This window comes from Lissotriton vulgaris, chromosome 3_2 (assembly GCF_964263255.1).
Source record: "Lissotriton vulgaris chromosome 3_2, aLisVul1.2, whole genome shotgun sequence".
Classification (NCBI taxonomy): Eukaryota; Metazoa; Chordata; class Amphibia; order Caudata; family Salamandridae; genus Lissotriton; species Lissotriton vulgaris.
Genome location: NC_141690.1, coordinates 144,880,887 through 144,901,557, shown reverse-complemented (window position 1 = coordinate 144,901,557; position 20,671 = coordinate 144,880,887). Strand labels below are relative to the sequence as shown.

Below are 20,671 nucleotides of genomic sequence, written 5' to 3'. Positions count from 1 at the left end.
GACAAAAATTGCCCAGAAATTACCTGCGATCTTGATGCCAAAATGCATAGCTTCCATCGCTACGTTATTAGGCTGCGCAATAAACATGGCTATGCGCTAAGTAGCATCGGAAATATGGATGAAACTCCAATGAATTTCGATATGATTGCCAACAAAACTGTCCATCAAAAAGGCGAAAAGACAATTTTAATAAAAACAACAGGACATGAGAAGTCCAGTTTCACAGTGGTACTAGCATGCACAGCTGATGGCGCAAAGCTGAGACCAATGGTTATTTTCAAAAGAAAAACAATGCCGAAACTCAAGTTCCCTGTTGGTTGTTTTGTGCATGTGAATGAGAAAGGATGGATGGATGAAGAAGGGGTAAAGCTATGGCTTGATAATGTATGGAGCAGGCGACCAGGTGGACTTCTACAAAGACATAGTCTACTGGTGTGGGATATGTTCAGGACTCATTTAACTCCAAGCACCAAGCAAAGGCTGGCAAGAATGAAAACAGATGCTGCAGTTATACCTGGAGGATTGACATCGTTGGTGCAGCCACTGGATGTGTGCCTAAACAAGCCATTTAAAGATCGCAACCGAGAACAGTGGAATGAGTGGATGGTTAGCGGTGAAAAAACATTCACAAAAGGAGGAAACATGCGTGCTCCACAGTTGGATGTTTTGTGCACCTTTGTTATAAAGGCCTGGAACGACATTGATGCAGAAACTGTAATAAAGTCTTTCAAGAAGTGTGGCATATCAAATTCATTAGATGGTATGGAGGACGACTATTTGTGGGAAGGTGAAGAGGATGCCGAAGAAAAGACCACATCATCTGATACGGAATTGGTACCAGATCCATACGATGACTGCCTTACAGATGTACCACAAGATCTCATTGACTTACTTATGAGATCAGATGACGAAGAGGAGGATTTTGAAGGCTTTTAAAGGGAACGTTGTCAATCCTGTAGAAATCCCTTGGATTTATGGAAAGTTATGGGAAGTTTAATCCACTTGCACTGTTTCATGCACTAATTTATGTTTACCGTACCGTACCGGTATATTCAGAAGTGACAGTTTTTCATATGGTTCTAAATAAAAATATTGCGAGTAAAGCAAGATTGTTTACACAACCAATTTGTTTGAGTTCAGTCTTTGAGTTTGTAAAATAAACGCTTAGGTAACACTGTCCACTGATAAAGCCTTACTGCTCACCCACAGGGAGGAGGACTAGACTAATACGGTAAGTTCAAAATACCGGTACATTCTCGGAATGGCTATGCAGGACTGCGTTGGACTGCGCTGGAAGTGGGGGTCGTCTTATACGGCGAGTATAGCACAAAACTTAAAATTTTTCAGGCAAAGTAGGGGGTCGTCTTATACGCCGGGTTGTCTTATACGCCGGAAAATACGGTACAATTCTTTGTATGAGGTGCACTATTGTCCTGTTATACACCCACCACCAGGGGTGTTGAACTAGCAAAAATTGCTAATATTAAGAACCAAAGAGAAAAACAGGTCTATCAACCACTCTCACAATTATGTAGTATTAAAATGATTATTATTGTCATTCACAAGTTGTAGGATTAGAGTTTATTGACAGGAAATGGACTTCCAAAATACGGATCCAGACCAGATGTTAGACTTCAAATCTTTATTTCATATACATTAAAGGTATTTCCAGCTTGTCCTGCCGACACGTGTTTCGTCTCATGGAGACTTTTTCAAGCCAAAAAGGAAATTGTGCACTGATGTTGAAAAACACGAATCTTGTTTCCCAATGTAGATGAAAACGAGTTCTAAAGTCACACAGGCAATATGAATCCAAAAAAAGCTTTTCAAAGGGACGCGATCCTTATAATCTTGGTCACTTGATCCTATTGGTGTAGGGCATGAAACGATATCCAAAGTAATCGTTCAATGTTTAAGATAGTAGACTTAATTAATTCAAAGGTCTTGCTGCATGGAGGTGGATTTGTTATTCTTAAATTCGTGGGAGGACCATGATAAGTCACTCGTTTAGCGCATCGTAACATGAACACCTCCACTGCTGTCAGGCAATTTCCTTTTTGCCTTGAAAAAGTCTCCATGAGACGAAACACGTGTCGGCAGGACAAGCTGGAAATACCTTTAATGTATATGAAATAAAGATTTGAAGTCTAACATCTGGTCTGGATCCGCATTTTGGAAGTCCATTTCCTGTCAATGAACTCTAATCCTAAAACTTGTGAATGACAATAATAATCATTTGGAATACTACATAATTGTGAGAGTGCTTGATAGACCTGTTGTTCTATTTTGTTCTTAATATCTGTACAGCTTATTGGTCATCTAGGAATGTCATATTTTTCTAGTTCAGCTCAGGATCAGAGCCCAGGCCTTTTGTCGCCCTGCTGTGCTAAGTTAAGTACATTTCTCTCAAGCCGCAGCAACAAAGGTCTCCCAACACAAAGGGAGAAATCAACAGTGTTTCTCTCAGCCCCTGAGGAGGAAAGGGGTGGGGAAAAATACTTTGCATCAATCAACCAGCTGTCACAAAGTGCCTGGGATGGTCCTGCCCAAGACCAGTAAGCAAAGACCGGACCTCTGGATCCAACTCAGGAGGAGGCTTCCTTTGAAGATTTACTGGTAAAGGTTCTGGCAGTTATGTCAGCAAGGGGTGTAGTTGACTCCCCCAGAGCAGATGTGTCAAGTGACTCCTGGGTGACACCATTTTTAAATGTCCTTACGTCTGCTCAGAAAGGTGGGGCTAGGGCAGAGAGGTGATGTGAAACGCTAGGATAGGTCAGAGGTGCATCCCTGCTGAAACCTTCCACCTCCACTAAAAAGATCTTGTGCAGGAGGGAGAGTCTTCTTGCCTGGTGATTTTTCTATGCTTCAGTGCTGGATCCTGGGACCACTATGGAGAACTGGAAGGAGGAACCCCCTGATACCCAGCTTCTGCCCAGTTGACCCTAGGACAAGTGGGTCTCCGCAAAGGCCAGTGAGGCTGGCCCCCTTACACTTTCTGAGGACCAGTTGGGGGAAAGCTCTGGACTTTTGAGTGCAGAAACCAAGATCAGGAGGAAGCCAGGAGAACCCTCTCCTTGAAGACTGCACTGCTTTGGAGGTGAGGAGGGTTGCTGCAACTGCCCCTAGTGGCTTAAGTCACCGCCAGGAGTAAATTGAGCCCAAGACCATCATAATCAGCTTAGCGAGCCCGAGATATAGCATTCTCAAGTTTGAAAACCTTTGGCCTTTCCTCTCACGGAGCATGATGAGCTCTGCTGCCACATCTGGTAAAAACCCCAGAGTGAATCACCGCCTGGGACTGGGGGTCGATGTGAGGAATACTGGGCATTCATACCCAGAAAGGGGGCCGTCACTCATTTTCACTCAGGTATCCCAACCCCTGGGCGTGTCCCTGTTTCAGGGGCCAGGTCCCTATCCCTGCTCCTCATATTCCAGCAGTAATGGGGGAGCACTGCTGTGCTCCACCAGCTGTGGTCAGCCACCCTGCTACTAAGCATGGGCGAATTTTGCGAATTCGCGTTCCGCGAATTTGCGGATTTGCGAATTCGCGATCCGCAAAATTCGCGAATTTGCGGATTTTTGTTTTTTGCGTGTTCGCTGGGTTTTTGCGTGTTCGCTGGGTTTTTTGCGTGTTCGCGGGGATTTTTGCATCTTCGCAAGCCGCTTGCATAGCGAAGTTACCCATGCAGTCGTTTATGGGAGAGGGAGAGAGAGATAGATAGATAGATAGATAGATAGATAGATAGATAGATAGATAGATAGATAGAGAGAGAAAGAGAGGGAAAGAGAGAGGGAGAGAGAGAAAGAAAGAGAGGCCGGATCTCTGAAGGGCCAGATTCCTGAGTTGCCCCTACAGAACATACAGCTTTTTATTTTTAGCAAAATGCATATGAAAATTGTGCTGTAAAGGTCTCTTTTAGTTTAACCCCTCCTGACAACTCAAAATGGGTGTATTTGCCATCCTCTCCCTTCTTCCTGTTTTTTATATCTGTAAGTGCTTCCTGAGGAGGTTTAATTCCTTGGACAGGTGCCTCGTTGCCTACTTGTAACTATTCTCTGACCCTGCTTCAAGGGTCAGAGCAGGGTCAGAGAATAGTTGCAAGTAGGCAACGAGGCGCCAGGAAGCAATTAGCAGCAGGTGTCCAAGTTGAAGTTAATTTGTTTGTAACCCTTTTGTAAAAGGTTACAAAGAAATTAGGTTCAACTTTTGCACATGCTGCTGTAACCCTTGCTTGGCTGAAAATTCGTCCACGCTGATTCGCGGATTTTACCGCAATTTCCCGAGATTCGCGGATCGCGAAATCGTGGAAAATCCGCAAATTCACCCGCGAAACGGATTTTACGCCCACCCTTACCTGCTATCCGTTGCCTTGTCTGATGGGGAGCATGAACCTGCCACTGTCACCTGTGTTTCCCCATAGGAACGGGTAGGCAGAGAAACGTCGCCAGCACCCACAGTAGCACAGAGGAGTGCTGCCCAGGCAGGGAGCCGGCAGGGGCAGCCTGGGGTGGGCTTCCTAGGCTGACTCCCGATGTAAGCCAGGTGTGGGGTACCGAGGGGGTAACAGACACCCCAACAAAGGAGAAGGGCCGCACAGCGAGATGCTGCATGGCAGAGTGCCCAAAGCAAAACAAAAGTCCAGACCTCTCCCAGGCTCAGTAGGAGAGTCGCTAATCAAATATGCACATGCTTACAAGGAGCGCCCTAAAATGCCCTCTGGGGCTTGCCCATTCTGGGCGGTTTTGGCCTTGTTTCTTCCTTTGTGGTGGCCCCAGGATGACGGGGTCACCACCAACAAGTTTAAAAAGCGTGGCTGGAGCTGCAGGAGCAGCGCAGCATCCACCCAAAAAGAAAAAGAGTTTGAGGACTCCGCATTCTAAGTTGGGTGGGACTCCCAAAGACTAACCTCCCCATGATTTCCTCATGGCTTTTAAGCACACCCAAGGTTGGAGCTTTTGTTCTACAGTTGGGAGTGCTGCACCTTCTGATAGTTAAGTTTATGGCTGCAGCTATTGTGGCCTGAAGGTGGTAAAAAGCAATATAAAATTGTGCAACACTATCTTGGGGTGAAACGTATGCGAACATGTGTTTGTGATCACAAGGTGATGTTCTTTAGTGGCCAATTTTACCATTGTGCTTTCAGTTTTGCAAGTATTGAAAAGTAAACCATTTACACACATATATTTCATTATGGTGAACTACTTTGTTGAAATAATGATTCCTAATCAAAATACATATGCTTTATTGCCAGTATTAAGTGTCTTCATTCGTGGTTGTTTTTGATTATTGAATTTACTTCTACAATGGTTATTTTCTTTTACTTTTGTTTTGGTGAACATGACCACTGTAGGCGGTCAGAGGTGATTACACAATGTCTTCAAAAGGTATTTCCATCAGCCTTAAGTATATTTGTAAAGTACTGCGTAGTATTGAGAAGTGTGAGTGTAATGAATGCACTTTTTCTTTTTTTCAAAAGAAAACCAGAAAGGACAATCAATTATTGAATATTATTGCTTGCCAGCAAAGATGATAACCAGCCCACATAATCTTCCTTGCATAGGCCTTGGACTGCTTTGCTTCACTACCCTGAGAGAGTCAAGTGCTACATTCAGGTGTTTGGATCCCAGTGGAGGACAAATGTGGACAAATAACCTGTGCAGGAAACACAACTAATGGCCCGTTTTCTTTCAGAAACACCTTGTGTTTGTGTAAAAGGTTTTTTAAATGTAATAAAAATCACAGTGGTATATTCTCAAGAACGTGTGATAACCATTGCAAAATTAACTTAATGCAACTTTCAACATCGCAGTCTATTGCGGGAAAATAGCGATGTGTTAACTAAATATTCACAACACGGAGGCACAATGTGATAGGTCCCCGACAACGCGTCAAATGTCCGCGATACGGTCAACATGAAGCCTCAAAAATGCGAGACACAAATGCAAGAAAACTTGGGATGAGGCCAATTGCGATACAAAAAGCACCGAAAACGAGCATCAGGCCTCCAAATCCCATGTGTCTTGCTTGAAAACACACTATAAAAGCAACCAAAAAACACACCAAAAACAATTTAAAGTACGTAGCAACATGGAGGCACCTGGACCGAGTGCAGAGGTGAACGCGAAACCCACAAGCCCCATAGACCACCAGCCAGGAGCAAGGGGGTTGGGGAAGGCCAAGGAGAAGAGGGAGAGGAAGACGGGGTGCAGTCCACAGGAAAACTCGATCAGTGTCACGGAGGTGACAGAACACTACCATCAACTGACCCACAATTAGACTACTGTGAATGCTGTCATAGGTGGCGCTGGCATGATGTGAAAACCAAACAAAGGACAAATCCGCTGCCAACAGGAAGTCAGCGACAGCGACAGGAGGTGGGAGTCCTGCACCACAGGAGGAGCTGGAGGAAACCGAGGCCACAGTTATCACTGTGGAGATGGTGCAAGGAGGTGGGAGTCCGGACACAGCTCGAGAGGACCTGACACAACATCAACAGGGCGAGTAACGACCAGGGACAGGGGTGTCGGGGGGAGATGGGCACAATGGCACACATGCACAATGATGTATAGCACACTGCACACCCACAATGAGCCTGGATCATGTCCCTGATCCCCGTGGCACACTGCAGCATACACACATAGCCTGATTAGCACATCCACATTGACGACAATGTGGTACAATGTGCAACCCCGACACTGCAGAACAGAGGACACAACTGGTTCCATACATGCGCAGATACAGGCCAACTACATTAACCAAGCAGGAAACTGTGCGATGGGAATGTACCCGTACAACCTCACATCCATCATGTAGTTCAAATGTCCACTGCCCTGCATCAAAATCCAGCACCTCCCAAACAGTCACAATGTACATTGCCAAATAGTCTGCATGTAAACAAGATCAATGCACCAACATACATGCCAACACAATATCAACATGCCTCTCCCCTTCACAGTGCAGAGGGACACACAACACCTCCAGCAGAGCAGTCAAGACAACTCATCAGTGATGTTGGAGTGGACCTCCACACCTCTGACACCGACACCCTACAACAGCTCATGGACATCTTAGGCAACCCACCTCCAGGAGCAGGGCAGCCCAGCTACATAGAGAAGATGTCAGACCCTGCACAGACCACACAGCAGGAAGCACCTGTCACAAAAGCTGGCTCCTAACACTTCACCGAGGCACACATCGCATACCACTGCCAAGTGGCAGAATGCCAAAAGGAGGTGGCCGAACAGGTGCATGTGGGGTTCGAACCCATGAAAGACGAACAAGATCACATACGAGGGTGTCTAATACCCTTCAGGGACCACCTACACCCACAAAGAAGGTCCACACTGCTACAGAGACACATGCTTATGGACATTTCCAGTATAGAAACATGCCCAGAGGCACACAATTATCATTCACACACCCAGGTTGGCTCTGCGTATGATGGACCAGTCCACTCCTCTTACATTTTGAGTGGTTGACGACAAAGCTACATGTCCAAGCTTTAACCTGCTGCCTGTGGTGACAATGCCTGCATCCGCTGTTCACACACAATGTAATGTCGTAGGGCCCTCATGCATACATGATCACAGGGACACATGTAGATACTATGTGGAACTGGCAACGGGCATATGCGCCCGCACCCTTTATTGGCAGGGCCACATGTACAGTGACGCCTGTGCTGGATGTGTGTGGAGTGAGTGTAAGCCAGCCAGCACGAAGGGGTTGGTGCTGGCAACAACTTGAACAGTGAACACCATTAATATGGAGACTGAAAACACCAGCATAACAGACACAACTGCTGAGCAACATGGAGGTACCCGGAGCAAGAACAGAGGTCACCCAATATGTAAACAAAAGTGTCCATGAGTTGCAGTGCACTGAGGTTGGGGCACTAGAGCTGAGAGGGCTCATGTGTACAAATTGTCTAGGATTGTGTCCCTTCGGGATATACCTGATGCAGCTGCAGTGGAGTGTAATACACCGGCATCATCTTCCTCATCATCGACCCAGGCCTCCCAAACTGTCTGAGGTGACGTTGCTGCGCAACCTCTCCACAGCACAAAACTCAATCAGTAATGGTCAATGGGTTGCGGTGCACTGAGTCAGTGGCACCTGGAGTGTTGAGCAGGTTATCAGGCAGATGATGGCATCCACGACAGGTGTAAGCAACTCTGTTAGTCTGCCAGTACGACTGTTTCGACTCTGGGAGATGGCAGTTGGAGGTGGTCCTGGCGATGGTGGCCTGTGCCTCCTGCGGTGATGCGACGTCCGCAGTTGAGGCCAGAGGCAGCGGACAGCGCAAGGCCACAGACACATGGCGTTGACGATCCAAAGGGCATCGTCTCAGAGGCCATCCAATATTCGATCAGACAGGGTCCCTGACTTGAGCTGCACAGAGTTATTGGCCCCGGATGCACAGCAGCCGGCACAGGTACATCGCCAAGGGCCGGTGACTTGCGGTCCACTGAAGTAGGGCCAGGCGGACTGAGAATGTGGCAGAAGGTTGCGAGGGACAGTAGAAGGTGTCCTCCAGGACATGATGCAGAGGGCAGTAGCATGTCCGGAAGCAGTAAATGGAGGAGTGGAATTCTACAGCCTTGTTTCCACCACCAATTCGGTATCAGCTACCCCCTAGTTCATAGACTCAGACGCCTCCAAAGTTCAACCAGTGAGTGTCCATGAATGCCGGGGAACAGACTTAGTGGCACCGGGACTGAGCGGGGATGCAGTCTGCGATGATGCCGGTACAATGATATGGACTCGGTAATTGCTAAATCAAGCCTCAGTCCCAGATGTGTGACTTACTCAACCGCAGTGTAGGCCGGAGGCAGCGGTTCGCAGTGGCCCACAGCCACGTGCCATTGGCTCGTGATACACAGAGTTAGCGACACCAGGCAGTTGTCGGTAGTGTTCGATCACCTAGGTAACGATGATAGTTATTTGTCCTTCTGACTGCAATGCGTCATCCTCTTACACCTCTCCTTGCGTGCAATGATATATTACTTGCCATTGAAAAACCAATGCACAGTTCCAATTGTGTAACCAACTCGACCGCAGTGTAGACGGTAGGCGTTTCCAGCAAGGGGGCCACACAAATGTGTGGTTGTGATGCTATACAAGGTCTTGGTGGCACCACATCGAAGGGAGTATAGTGATTTAAAGTCTGCATTTCCATGTGTACTCGGCCATTGCATAATCAAAACTCAGTTCCAAATGTGTGACCTACTAGTCCGCTGTGTATGCCAGTAGAGTACGTAAATGAGAAAGGATTACTGCGGGCCTTGCTCACGGAGGATGTGATGGTCATAGCAGGTTGCCAGGGTCGCGGGCCTCAGACTTGGAGCTTGCACCGGCAAGTGGTGGACCCTCTTCGACACACACCTGTATCGGCAGGTGAGTTTTAATGCCTTGGTGCGCAGGGGTGGGCAAGATGGGTTCGGGGACCAGCGGCCTGGGTAGCAGGCGCACAGGAATGCAGGCAACACAGCTCATGGCGACGGTGTCGGCCTTATGGTGGGGTGAGAGGCGGCGCCCTGGTGGAGACGTTGGGAATTCCGGTAGAGAACCACGCCCAGAGCTATGGGCTTTTTATTCATACCCTTACGCTGGCCTGGCGTACTTCGGGCTAGCCCACTCCACTCATGCTTACAGGGGGGACGTAACAAGCTACATTTCTGCAATCTTCCCCATTGGCTGGGGTGACATTTTTGCACCCACTGCCCACTACACTCCATACACCAGTGGTGTATGTTGACATGGATATGTGTGTGGTCTGCATACTGAAGTCTGGCCATCACATCCACGCCACACTTAGCATTGTGTAAATTCTCATTCATGGGTCACTTGCCTCCTTAGCACATGCCTGGTTCCCACCTCTCCCCACAATCTGCTATTGTGTGGCTGAGGTGCTATGCTGTTGATGGCTTATGTGCATGGCTTACCCTGGTTCCCACAGTAAGTTGTGCTGTCATGTCTGGTGGGTGGGCATGTTGTTTGGCATGTTGTATGTGAGTTTGTAACGTGCATTCCCAGTGTTATGAGTTGCATGATTGTGGGGTTGAGGTGTGTGGTGTGTTCATTTGGTACTTGCCAACGAGCAGGGCATTTCCTTAGGTGTCATCCTGGAAGCGCTGGTTGATGATGGACTGTTGGTAGATGTAGGAATCATGCACTCTGCCTGGGTAGTTGGCGTCGATGTTGGTGGAGATTCCTGGTTGGTCCACTATTGCCTGCACATTGATGGAATGCGTGTGCTTTCTGTTCTGGTTATTGTGTGCGGTGGTGGTCTGGGGAGGTAGGGTGTGGTCCTGAGGGTGGTGGCGGTGGGTGTTGTGGCCATCTTGGGTGTCCGGGCAGCATGCTCAGTGCTCCAAGGCATCTGTTGCCCTTCAGGTGTGGCTGTGGGCTGGGCTCCCATTTCTGGTGCAGGCTGTCGTCCGACTTTACACCAGGTCAGAGCAGGTGTTAATTTCATGCAGCTAACGCACATTATTGCAGGTTTTGTAATCTTATTGCCGATCTGGCTGGTCGTTCAGAATGTTGCGGATTGGTGTTGTCACTGCTTTTTGCACAGGAATGCCTACTCTGCATCTCATTAGCGATAGTTCCCGGGGTCAAATGTGGCAATGTTTTTTGTGGCTGCTATCGCGGTTAAACTGGTGATATGGGCTGTTATCACCTGCTTGTTAATGGGGTATTCGTTTTATCGCAACTTTGGCTGCAATAAAGTGCAGTTTACGCTGTGATAGTTCCTTGAGAATATGCCTCCAAGAGTTTTATTTAAAAGGCCACTCAACTACGTCCCCTGTTCAAAATTGTTGCATTCCTTCATTTCTACTCTTTGATGTTTGAGGCAGAAGAAAATACCTCAAGCTATTAACAGAGCTACACACATGTAAGCTTACATCTAATTCTTTTGTTCAGCTGAATACAACTGTTTTATAGTACTTGTAATCTCAATATTGAGAAGCAGAGAAGTGCAGGCTAATCTGTATGGCTGGCATATGACACACTATTTGTGTTTATTCTAACATTTAAAGACCTCGCCTGTGAAGTTTCTCTTTCGAACTGTCTGACGTCATGAAGCTGGACCTCTGATGTTGTAGTTGTGTGGTCCACCTATGTCCCTCTTGCCATAGAGAATCTCCTGTTTAGTCACAGCTAGACACCCTAAACCTAGGCTGGAATGTCTGCGAGGGCCAGCCAGGGCCTTTTTAGGGGTCTGTGGTCTGAAACCATTTTCCTTGGAATCGGCCTGACAGGGAAGTCAGGGTTCGAATATCACATACACCTCGCAATCGACCAAAGCATGAAGTGGTTTCACCACTTGGGAGGCTGCACACTAATGTTCTCAAAGGGGGCGAGCAAAAATATTTAGGGTGTGACTCAAAAAGAGAAATGAGGGCTTTTGAGAGTGAAATATGATAAATGTGATGACCAGCAACCCTATTGTGGAAAAACGTTTGTTGATTACTGACATAATTAGAAGTTCAAACCAAGGAACTTGCCAGTCCCCATAAAGTGCCATCTGAAAAGAGTTAGAAAGACCTCTCGACAAACAAAAGTGCACAACAACAGTTGAAGAAGTGGTACTGTGGCAAGAGATAATGGGAAAAGATAGTTTAGTTTACTACAATTCAGTTGCTGACTTAATCCGAGTTTGACAGGCATCAGGCTCATCTTCCCCTTCTAGTGATGATTCCATTTTTTGCACAAGTAACTTGTGCTTTTTTATACTTACAACAAAATGTTTTGTGAATAGACCTGAGCTTTGAAAATGGTCTGAGTGCTCCCTTTCTCCACCATGTAAGAGCTCCCACAGACCGAGTCCTGCTTTTCTCTTCCCTGTAAGAGCTCCCACAGACCGAGTGCTGCCTTGCTCCTTCATGCAAGAGGTCCCACAGATGGAGTGCTCCCACAGCAGTGGAGGCCCATGCAGGTAAGAGTAATGGCGCTGGGTGGGGGGAGATTTCAACAGATGACGATGAGGGAAAATTAAATATTCATTTAATTTTCCAGATGGTCGTTTTCCGGATCCCTTACCAACATGGCCCCACTGTTGCACCGCTCTTACCTGCACGGGCCGGTGCTATCCCACAGACTGAGTGCTCCCTTTATCCTCTATATAAGCGCTCCCACAGACCAAGTGTTCCCTTACTCCTCCCTGTAAGAGATTCCACACACTGAGTGCTGCATTTCTCCTCCCTGCATGAGCTGCCACAGACCGAGTGCTCCCTTTCTCCTTCATGCAAGAGCTCCCACAGACTAAGTGCTTCCTTTATTCTTTTTAGGAAGAAAGGCCCCCCTATAGAAACAGCTAGCTATAACATAGAGAAATAGACTAATATGAAAAAGATGTAGCTAGGAGAAGACCTATTAATAAGAATACCTCTCTACATGTATAATATATAAACAATCTGTTCAAAAGGCACCCTGTATGAACAATATATACACATGAAGAAAAATAGTGTCATGATACATTTAATTATTTTTTTTTTGTAAAAAGTTCATGTTTCCTTTTTTATTTCAACAATTGAGGATGCATTGTTCGAATTGATCATTTAGGACAATTAATTTCAACAATCAGCGTAAATATATACAAATCCACATGATAGACAGAGCGTTGATTCAGGCAGTGCGGCAGATGTCTACAACGCGCGTTTCGGCATACATGCCTTCTTCAGGTAGACGCCTATTGCACTAAAAAATATATAATATCTAATTTATTATTGTAGTAAGGGTGTAGAGAACAATGTTAAATGTATCTATTTTTTCACTAGAAATGCCTAGAAGATTTAAGGAGTCGTCAAATCATGTACCCTTATATATACATTGGTAGATGTCCTCACACAGTAATACACAAACATGAAAATTACATAAATATACATATGAATAGAAAAATACATTCTTATATACAGTTATTTACACAAATATATACAATGTCCTATTTGTAATCCAAAGTACACTATATACATATCTATGTATATAATGTGATCTAAACTGGCAAGGAAGCATATTAAATATTATGAAACCTATAGGTAGATAAAATCCTCTATTAGACTCATGTGCAAGTATTCCTATTTGTTAGATAAATGGCTAACATTAATAGATGATTCAACCTCTATGACATGAACCGAGTCATCATTGAATGTTTAAAAATTATACTGGAAGAAAACATATTTGAATTTCGTGGTGACCTGTTCAAACAAGCCATGTGATGAACTCATGAAGTGTGTCCTCATTATCATCCCAAATAAAGACAATGTCGTCAATATACCTTGACCAACACAACACAGATTCATAAAAGGGGGCCACCTCATTGAAAATGTATTGTTGTTCGAAGAAAGCGACGTAGATGTTTGCTATGGTTGGCGCACAAGAGGTGCCCATACTAACGCCTTTATTTTGTTTGAACAGGTCACCAATGTTAGCCATTTATCTAACAAATAGGAATACTTGCACATGAGTCTATTAGAGGATTTTATCTACCTAAAGGTTTCATAATATTTAATATGCTTCCTTGCCAGTTTAGATCACATTATATACATAAATATGTATATAGTGAACTTTGGATTACAAATAGGACATTGTATATATTTGTGTAAATATCTGTATATAAGAATGTATTTTTCTATTCATATGTATATTTATGTAATTTTCATGTTTGTGTATTACTGTGTGAAGACATCTACCAATGTATATGTAAGGGTACATGATTTGATGACTCCTTAAATCTTCTAGGCATTTCTAGTGAAAAAATAGATACATTTAACATTGTTCTCTACTTGAATACCTCCAGCTGTAATTTTTGTCATGTAATGTGTAGACACCCTTACTACAATAATAAATTAGATGTTATATATTTTTTAGTGCAATAGACGGCTACCTGAAGAAGGCGTGTATGCCGAAACGCATGTCGTAGACATCTGCCGCACTGCCTGAATCAACACTCTGTCTATTATGTGGATTTGTATATATTTACGCTGATTGTTGAAATTAATTGTCTGAAATGATCAATTCGAACAATGCATCCTCAATTGTTGAAATGAAAAAGGAAACATGAACTTTATACAAAAAATAAATAATTAAATGTATCATGACACTATTTTTTCTTCATGTGTATATATTGTTGATATAGGGTGCCTTTTGAACAGATTGTTTATATATTATACATGTACAGAGGTATTCTTATTATTAGGTCTTCTCCTAGCTATATCTTTTTCATATTAGTGCTTCCTTTATTCTTCCTGTAAGAGCCATTACAGATGTAGTGCTTCCTTTCTCCTCCATGTAAAAGCTCTTACAGACCAAGTGTTCCCTTTCTCCTCCCTGTAAGACCTCCAACAGACCAAGTGCTCCCTTAGTTCTCCATTCAAGAGCTGCTACAAACTGATTGTCCCCTTACTCCTCCATGTAAAAGCTCCTACAGCCTGAGTGCTCCATTTTTCATCCCTTTAGGAGGTCCTACAGCTCTAGTGCTTCATTAATCCAGTGCTTCCTTAGCCCTCCATGTTAGAGCTCCTACAGACCAAATGCTCCCTTACTCCACCATGTAAGAGCTCCCACAGACTGAGACCTCCTTTTCTCTTCCCTGTAGGAGCTCCCACAGAATGAGTGTTCCCTTGCTCCTCCCTGTAAGAGCTCCTACAGACTGAGGGCTCCCTTTCTCCTCCCCTTAAAACCTCCTACAGACCGAGTGCTCCCTTAATTCTCCCTGTAAGATCTCCCACAGACCTAGTGCTCCCTTTCTTCTCCATTTAAGAGCTACCACAGACTGAGTGTATCCTTTCTCCTCCCTACAAGACCTCCCACAGACCAAGTGCTCCCTTTCTACTCCCTGCAACAGCTCCCACAGACCGAGTGTTCCCTTTCTCCTTCATGCAGGAGCTCCTACGGATAGAATGACCTCTATCTCCTCCATGTAAATGCTCCTACTGACCAAGTGTTCCCATCCTCCTCCCTGTAAGAGCTCCTATAGACTGAGTGCTCCCTTACTCCTCAATGTAAAGTTCCTACAGACTGAGTGCTCCATTTTTCCTCCCTTTATGAGCTCATACAGATGAGTGCTTCATTACTCCAGTGCTCCCTTAGTCCTCCATGTAAGAGTTCCTATAGACAGAATGATCTCTTGCTCCTCCCTGTAAGAGCTCCTACAGACCGAGTGCTTCCGTGCTCCTCCCTGTAAGAGCTCCTACAGACCGAGTGCTCCCTTTATCCTCCCTGTAAAAGCTCCAACAGACCGAGTGCTCCCTTACTCCGCCCTGTAAGAGCTCCCACAGACCAAGTGCTCCCTTGCCCCACCCTGTTAGAGCTTCCACAGATGGAGTGCATCCTGTCTCCTCCGCTGAAGGGTTCCCACAGACTGAGTGCTTCCTTTCTCCTCCATGTAAAAGTTCCTACAGACCGAGTGCTCCCTTTCTACTCCCTGCAACATTTCACACAGACTGAGTGTTCCCTTTCTCCTTCATGCAAGAGCTCCTGCAGATATAGTGACCTTTTTCTCCTCCATGTAAAAGCTTCTACAGACCAAGTGTTCTCATCATCCTCCCTGTAAGAGCTCCTATAGACTGAGTGCTCCCTTACTCCTCCATGACGTTCTTACAGACAGAATGCTCCCTTGCTCCTCCCTGTAAGAGCTCCTACATACCGAGTGCTCCCTTTATCCTCCCTGTAAGAGCTCCAACTGACTGAGTGCTCCCTTGCCCCTCCCGTAAGAGCTGCCACAGACCAAGTGCTCCCTTGCCCCTCCCTGTAAGAGCTTCCACAGATGGAGTGCTTCCTGTCTCCTCCGCTGAAGGGTTCCCACAGACTGAGTGCTTCCTTTCTCCTCCATGTAAAAGTTCCTACAGACCGATTGCTCCCTTTCTACTCCCTATAACAGCTCCCACAGACAGAGTTCTCCCTTTCTCCTCTCTGGAAGAGCTCCACTGACCGAGCACTCTGTTACTCCTCCCTGGTAGAGCTCTCACAGCCCAAGTGTTCCCTTACCCCTCCCTGTAAGAGCTCCAACAGACCAAGTGCTTCCTTACTCTTCCCTCGAAGAGCTCCCACAGACCAAGTGCTCCCTTGCCCCTGCCTGTAAGAGCTTCCACAGATGAAGTGCTTCCTTTCTTCTCCATGTAAAAGTTCCTACAGACCGATTGCTCCCTTTCTACTCCCTATAACAGCTCCCACAGACAGAGTTCTCCCTTTCTCCTCTCTGGAAGAGCTCCACAGACAGAGCACTCTCTTACTCCTCCCTGGTAGAGCACCCACAGACCAAGTGCTCCCTTACTCCTCCCTGTAAGAGCTCCAACAGACCAAGTGCTCCCTTACTCCTCCCTGTAAGAGCTCCCACAGACAGAGTTCTCCCTTTCTCCTCTCTGGAAGAGCTCCACAGACAGAGCACTCTCTTACTCCTCCCTGGTAGAACGCCCACAGACCAAGTGCTCCCTTACCCCTCCCTGTAGGAGCTCCAACAGACCGAATGCTCCCTTACTCCTCCCTGTAGGAGCTCCCACAGACAAAGTGCTCCCTTGCCCCTCCATGTAAGAGCTTCCACAGCTGGATTGTTTCCTTTCTCCTCCATGTAAAAGCTCCTACAGACCGAGTGCTCCCTTTCTACTCCCTATAACAGCTCTCACAGACCGAGTTCTCCCTTTCTCCTCCCTGGAAGAGCTCCACAGACCGAGCACTCTCTTACTCCTCCCTGGTAGAGCTCTCACAGACCAAGTGCTCTCTTACTCCTCCCTGTAGGACCTCCTACAGACTGAGTGCTTCTTTTCTTCTTCCTGTACTAGTTCCTATAGACTGTGTGCTCCCTTACTCTAGTGCTTCCTCACTTCTCCATGTTAGACCTCCTACAGATGGAGCGCTCCCTTTCTCCCCTGGAAGAGCTCTTTCAGACTGAGTGCTTCCTTACACCTCTATGTAACAGTTCCTACAGATCGAGTGCTCCCTTACTCCTCCATGTTAGAGCTCCTACAGACGAGGCACCCCATTTCTCCTCCTGTAAAGGGTCCTGCAGTCTAAGGGGCAGATTTACAAGAAAGTGACGCATCTGTAGAGTTGCGTCACTTTCCCTGAGAAACACTTGCGCCACCATGGATGCGCCATATTTACAATACGACGCACCATGGGGCAAGGATTGACAGATGCGTCTGAAATTCTGACGCATCTGTTGACGCAAAGGTCTTGCATTGCTGGAGTTGTGTCGCAAGCACGATGCAACTCCAGCAATGCTTAGGAAGGCCTATACCTATTGCACTGCGTCACTCCTAATGCCTGCTTCAAGCAGGCATACGGTTTTGACGCAGTGGCGTCCTAGAAGTGGCGCAGTGAAATCTTGTACATTTCACTGCATCACTTTTACGAGGCTTTCCAGCAGAGGAACGCCCACCCTGCCTACATTATACTTGATGCAGGTACAATGTGACACAGGGCTTTACAACGTGACGCATCTCCCTAGATGAGTCACGTTATAAATGGGCCACATTTTTACACTGCTGCTGTGTCACAAAAAGTGACGCAAGGGCGGTGCAAAAATGACGCAAGGGGCTTGTAAATATGCTCCCTAAGTGCTTACTTTCTCCTCCCTGTACTAGTTTCTGCAGACCGTGTGCTCCCTTACTCTAGTTCTCCCTCACTCCTCCATGTTGGAGCTGCTACAGACCGAGTGCTTGTTTTCCCCTCCCTGCAAAGGATCCTACAGGAACCATATATGACAGGACGGTTATTGGTCCACTTTATAGTCTCTCCATGGTCCGGTCCATACTCAGTTTCTTTGTTTATTGACTGAAAAACATAAGTATATTAACTCTGTCAAAGATCCCCTGCTGCGTCAGTGTTGCATAACCTTGAACTATGAGGATTTTAGTATTGAATACATCTATTATTGAAAAAAACGAAATGTTCCTCTATCCCAGCCCCTCAATCCGATATATATATGTACAGGCCCTACTTTGGAACAGAAGTGCTATTAATTATATAATTACTATAATGTGCAGCTACATAATATCGTATTGCACTATTGTCAATAAAGGAAATAGCACTTTATGCTTTTTTTAAGCCTTATATTTAGGGTTAGCACAGGTCCTTTTTTCAAACTTCATTCTTATCATCAGCATAGTTCATCTTAAACGCCTAACTTAAGATCTGTTGAGCAACTTTTACAAACTACTCGCTTCGGAAGAGCACACGGATCACTTCTGACTGTTTATGGTTAGTGAGTTGCAAACCATCTGCCTCCGACTGGAATCGTTCATCTTTCAAACTCCGGTTTAAACCCCGCATACCACTTCTTACAAAGGCTTTATTTAGGAACAACACACTTTCTCATACAAGCCCCAGGTTTAGGGGCATATTTCCTCGTCCAGACTGACAATTTATGGACAGACGAGTTCAACCTCTGTTGTCTAGTATTAGTAAAGTTTATCTTTCAAACTCCAGTTTACAAACAGCATAGTTCCTATTTCTAACTCTTTGTAGGGAACAGCAGAGCTCTTCCTACGAAGCAAACTCATCTTTAGAAAGAGCAGATGTCCTGGTCCAGACTCCTTGGGCAGGGTCAGCGAATCTTAAACTCGTGTCTCCCTCTCGAGCTCTGCTAAAGATCAGCAGGGTTATGAGTCCCTATCTCCTCTTACAAAGTCTGTACCTGGGACACCTTCGTGGAAGTCAATCAAACATCACTTGCCTCACAAAAAGTACTAATTTGATACCGAAATAAAAGCACAAAGATTTGTTTACACAAAAAGCAATTTTAGGAAATCGTCCTTCCACGTGTCAGACAAGCGCCAGCAGTGATAACTGAAGCTTACAACGCTCCTGGCTGGGGTAACTTACGACAAACCCAGCCGGCGCGAGGGCTGCTGTGCGTACTGTGCGCGCGCCAGACGGCGCCCAGGAGTGGGAGCATGCCGATAATAAACTACTGCTCAGATTTAGAGAGTGGGTTGCCTGCACAAGTCATGAGAACTGTGTTTTACTCAAAGTGGTAACTTTAAGAATACTTCCTTCCCCTCATTAATGACAGCTACAGTTACGTGCCATTTGGCAACGCTATACGTTTTCTTTAAGGATGGGAATATATGCCCAGTTTGACAAACCCTGCCCAGCACGCATCTCAAGGAGTGATGGAGGCACTGACACGTTTAAGTGAGCACCGCTAAAGTTCAGTAGTCAGTAGCCAGTGACCCACGTCCCTCGCAAATTGCGTAAACCTATCACACCGCCTCATCTACATCTAAGCCGGGTTTGTAATCAGCGCCTAGGAATAGACACAAGGAAATGGACCTGGTGGAAAGCGCAATAGCGCACACACACAACGACACTCCTGGAGACCTCTCCACAGGCAGGGGCGCCCCCGGGCCGCAGCGCGTGGGCCCCCCTGGAGACGCTGGCACCGCGGACAGCTCCTTCCTTACCCTCCTCATTCTCGTCAAACACCGGCGTCTTGTGGGAGTGGTGGGCGCCCATGTTACGCTCCAGTGTCTTGCACATCCCTAGACAAAAGGTGAGCAGGAACCTCCAGCAGCGGCATCTCCCGGGGTCAATCCAAGGAAGAGGGGCGGCATGAAAGGTATCCACAGACGCGGAGGGAGACCCGGGCTGCCCTGGGCCAGCTGAGCGCACCTCGGAGCGGGAAGCGGTCCTCTGCTGCGTCCCGCCGCTCCGCCCTTCCGCTAGGTGAGGAAGGGGATGCGGGCATCGCCGGCCCCGCCGCCCTCTGCTCCTGCACGTCCAGGCTGCAGGGGAGCGCTCGGATCAGCACATACACTGCCCCCTGCGCTGGAAATCACCCCGCGCAACGAGAGCCATCCGTCTCCCTCTGACAGGAAGCGCTCTTCACTTCCTAAACTTGATGCATATTTTATCGGCGACAGTCAGATGTTTATTTGGGGGGGCGGGGGGTGGCAGTTTCGGAGCTCGTGGAGTGCGAGAGGGGTATGATGTTAGGAGCTGGCGGAGAGGGAGGGGCTTGTACCAAAGGAGTCTCTGAGGGGGTGTCGTATCAGTAACTTTTCGCGAGGGAGAGGGGATCTGATGTGGACAGGTTGGCAAGAGGGAGGGGTGTGTGGAAAAGGAGCGATGAGAGAAGAAAGGCTGCGAGGAGTGAGGGATTCTGGAAAAGGATCGTGGAAACAGGAGGGGAGTGCGAGATGACATTACAACTTGGGAAGCAGGAAGTGGCTGTAAAATAGGCACTACTAAAGAGGGGGGGGGGGTTTGTGGGGTCGATAACGTCTGAAAGGGGGGTCCCGACGCTTTCCTTAATTTTAAAGACATGTCCCTGTTTTTGGGACAAAGGTCAAGTCACCCTGTAGAGGAGGATTAAAGGTATGCTTTCGTTATATAATGTTTTTTCAAAGCACAGGGATTGATTCAGTTAGGGAACCTAGGGCCATATTATTAAGAAAGGGCGATACATTATCTCCGCTTTTATCGGCAGGAAACTACTGCTAAACCGGCGATAATGGGCTTGATACTATGCCCTTGTGAATTCCCATAGAAGCCCAGGTAAACACAGAACCTGGGCTTCGATTGGAATTCACAAGAGCATATTATCAAGCCCATTATCGCCGCTTTAGCGGCAGTTTCCTGCAGATAAAAGCGGCGATAATGTATCGCCCTCTCTTGATAATATGGCCCCTATAGGCTAGAATCTTATAAACATCGGGTTTGAAAAATGCC

At 46.6% G+C, this 20,671-nt stretch overlaps 1 protein-coding gene across 1 annotated transcript in view; it reads right to left on the bottom strand.

Annotated features, from left to right (window-relative positions):
• The window catches only part of STK32B (serine/threonine kinase 32B), a 1,691,669-nt gene extending 1,671,880 nt beyond the window's left edge, over positions 1 to 19,789 (bottom strand). The window contains exon 1 of the mRNA XM_086964101.1: positions 19,405 to 19,789. Coding sequence (XP_086820227.1) covers positions 19,405 to 19,480 — 76 coding nt within the window. The 5' untranslated portion in view covers positions 19,481 to 19,789. The remainder of the gene's footprint in view (positions 1 to 19,404) is intronic.
• Between the last annotated feature and the right edge of the window lie 882 nt (positions 19,790 to 20,671).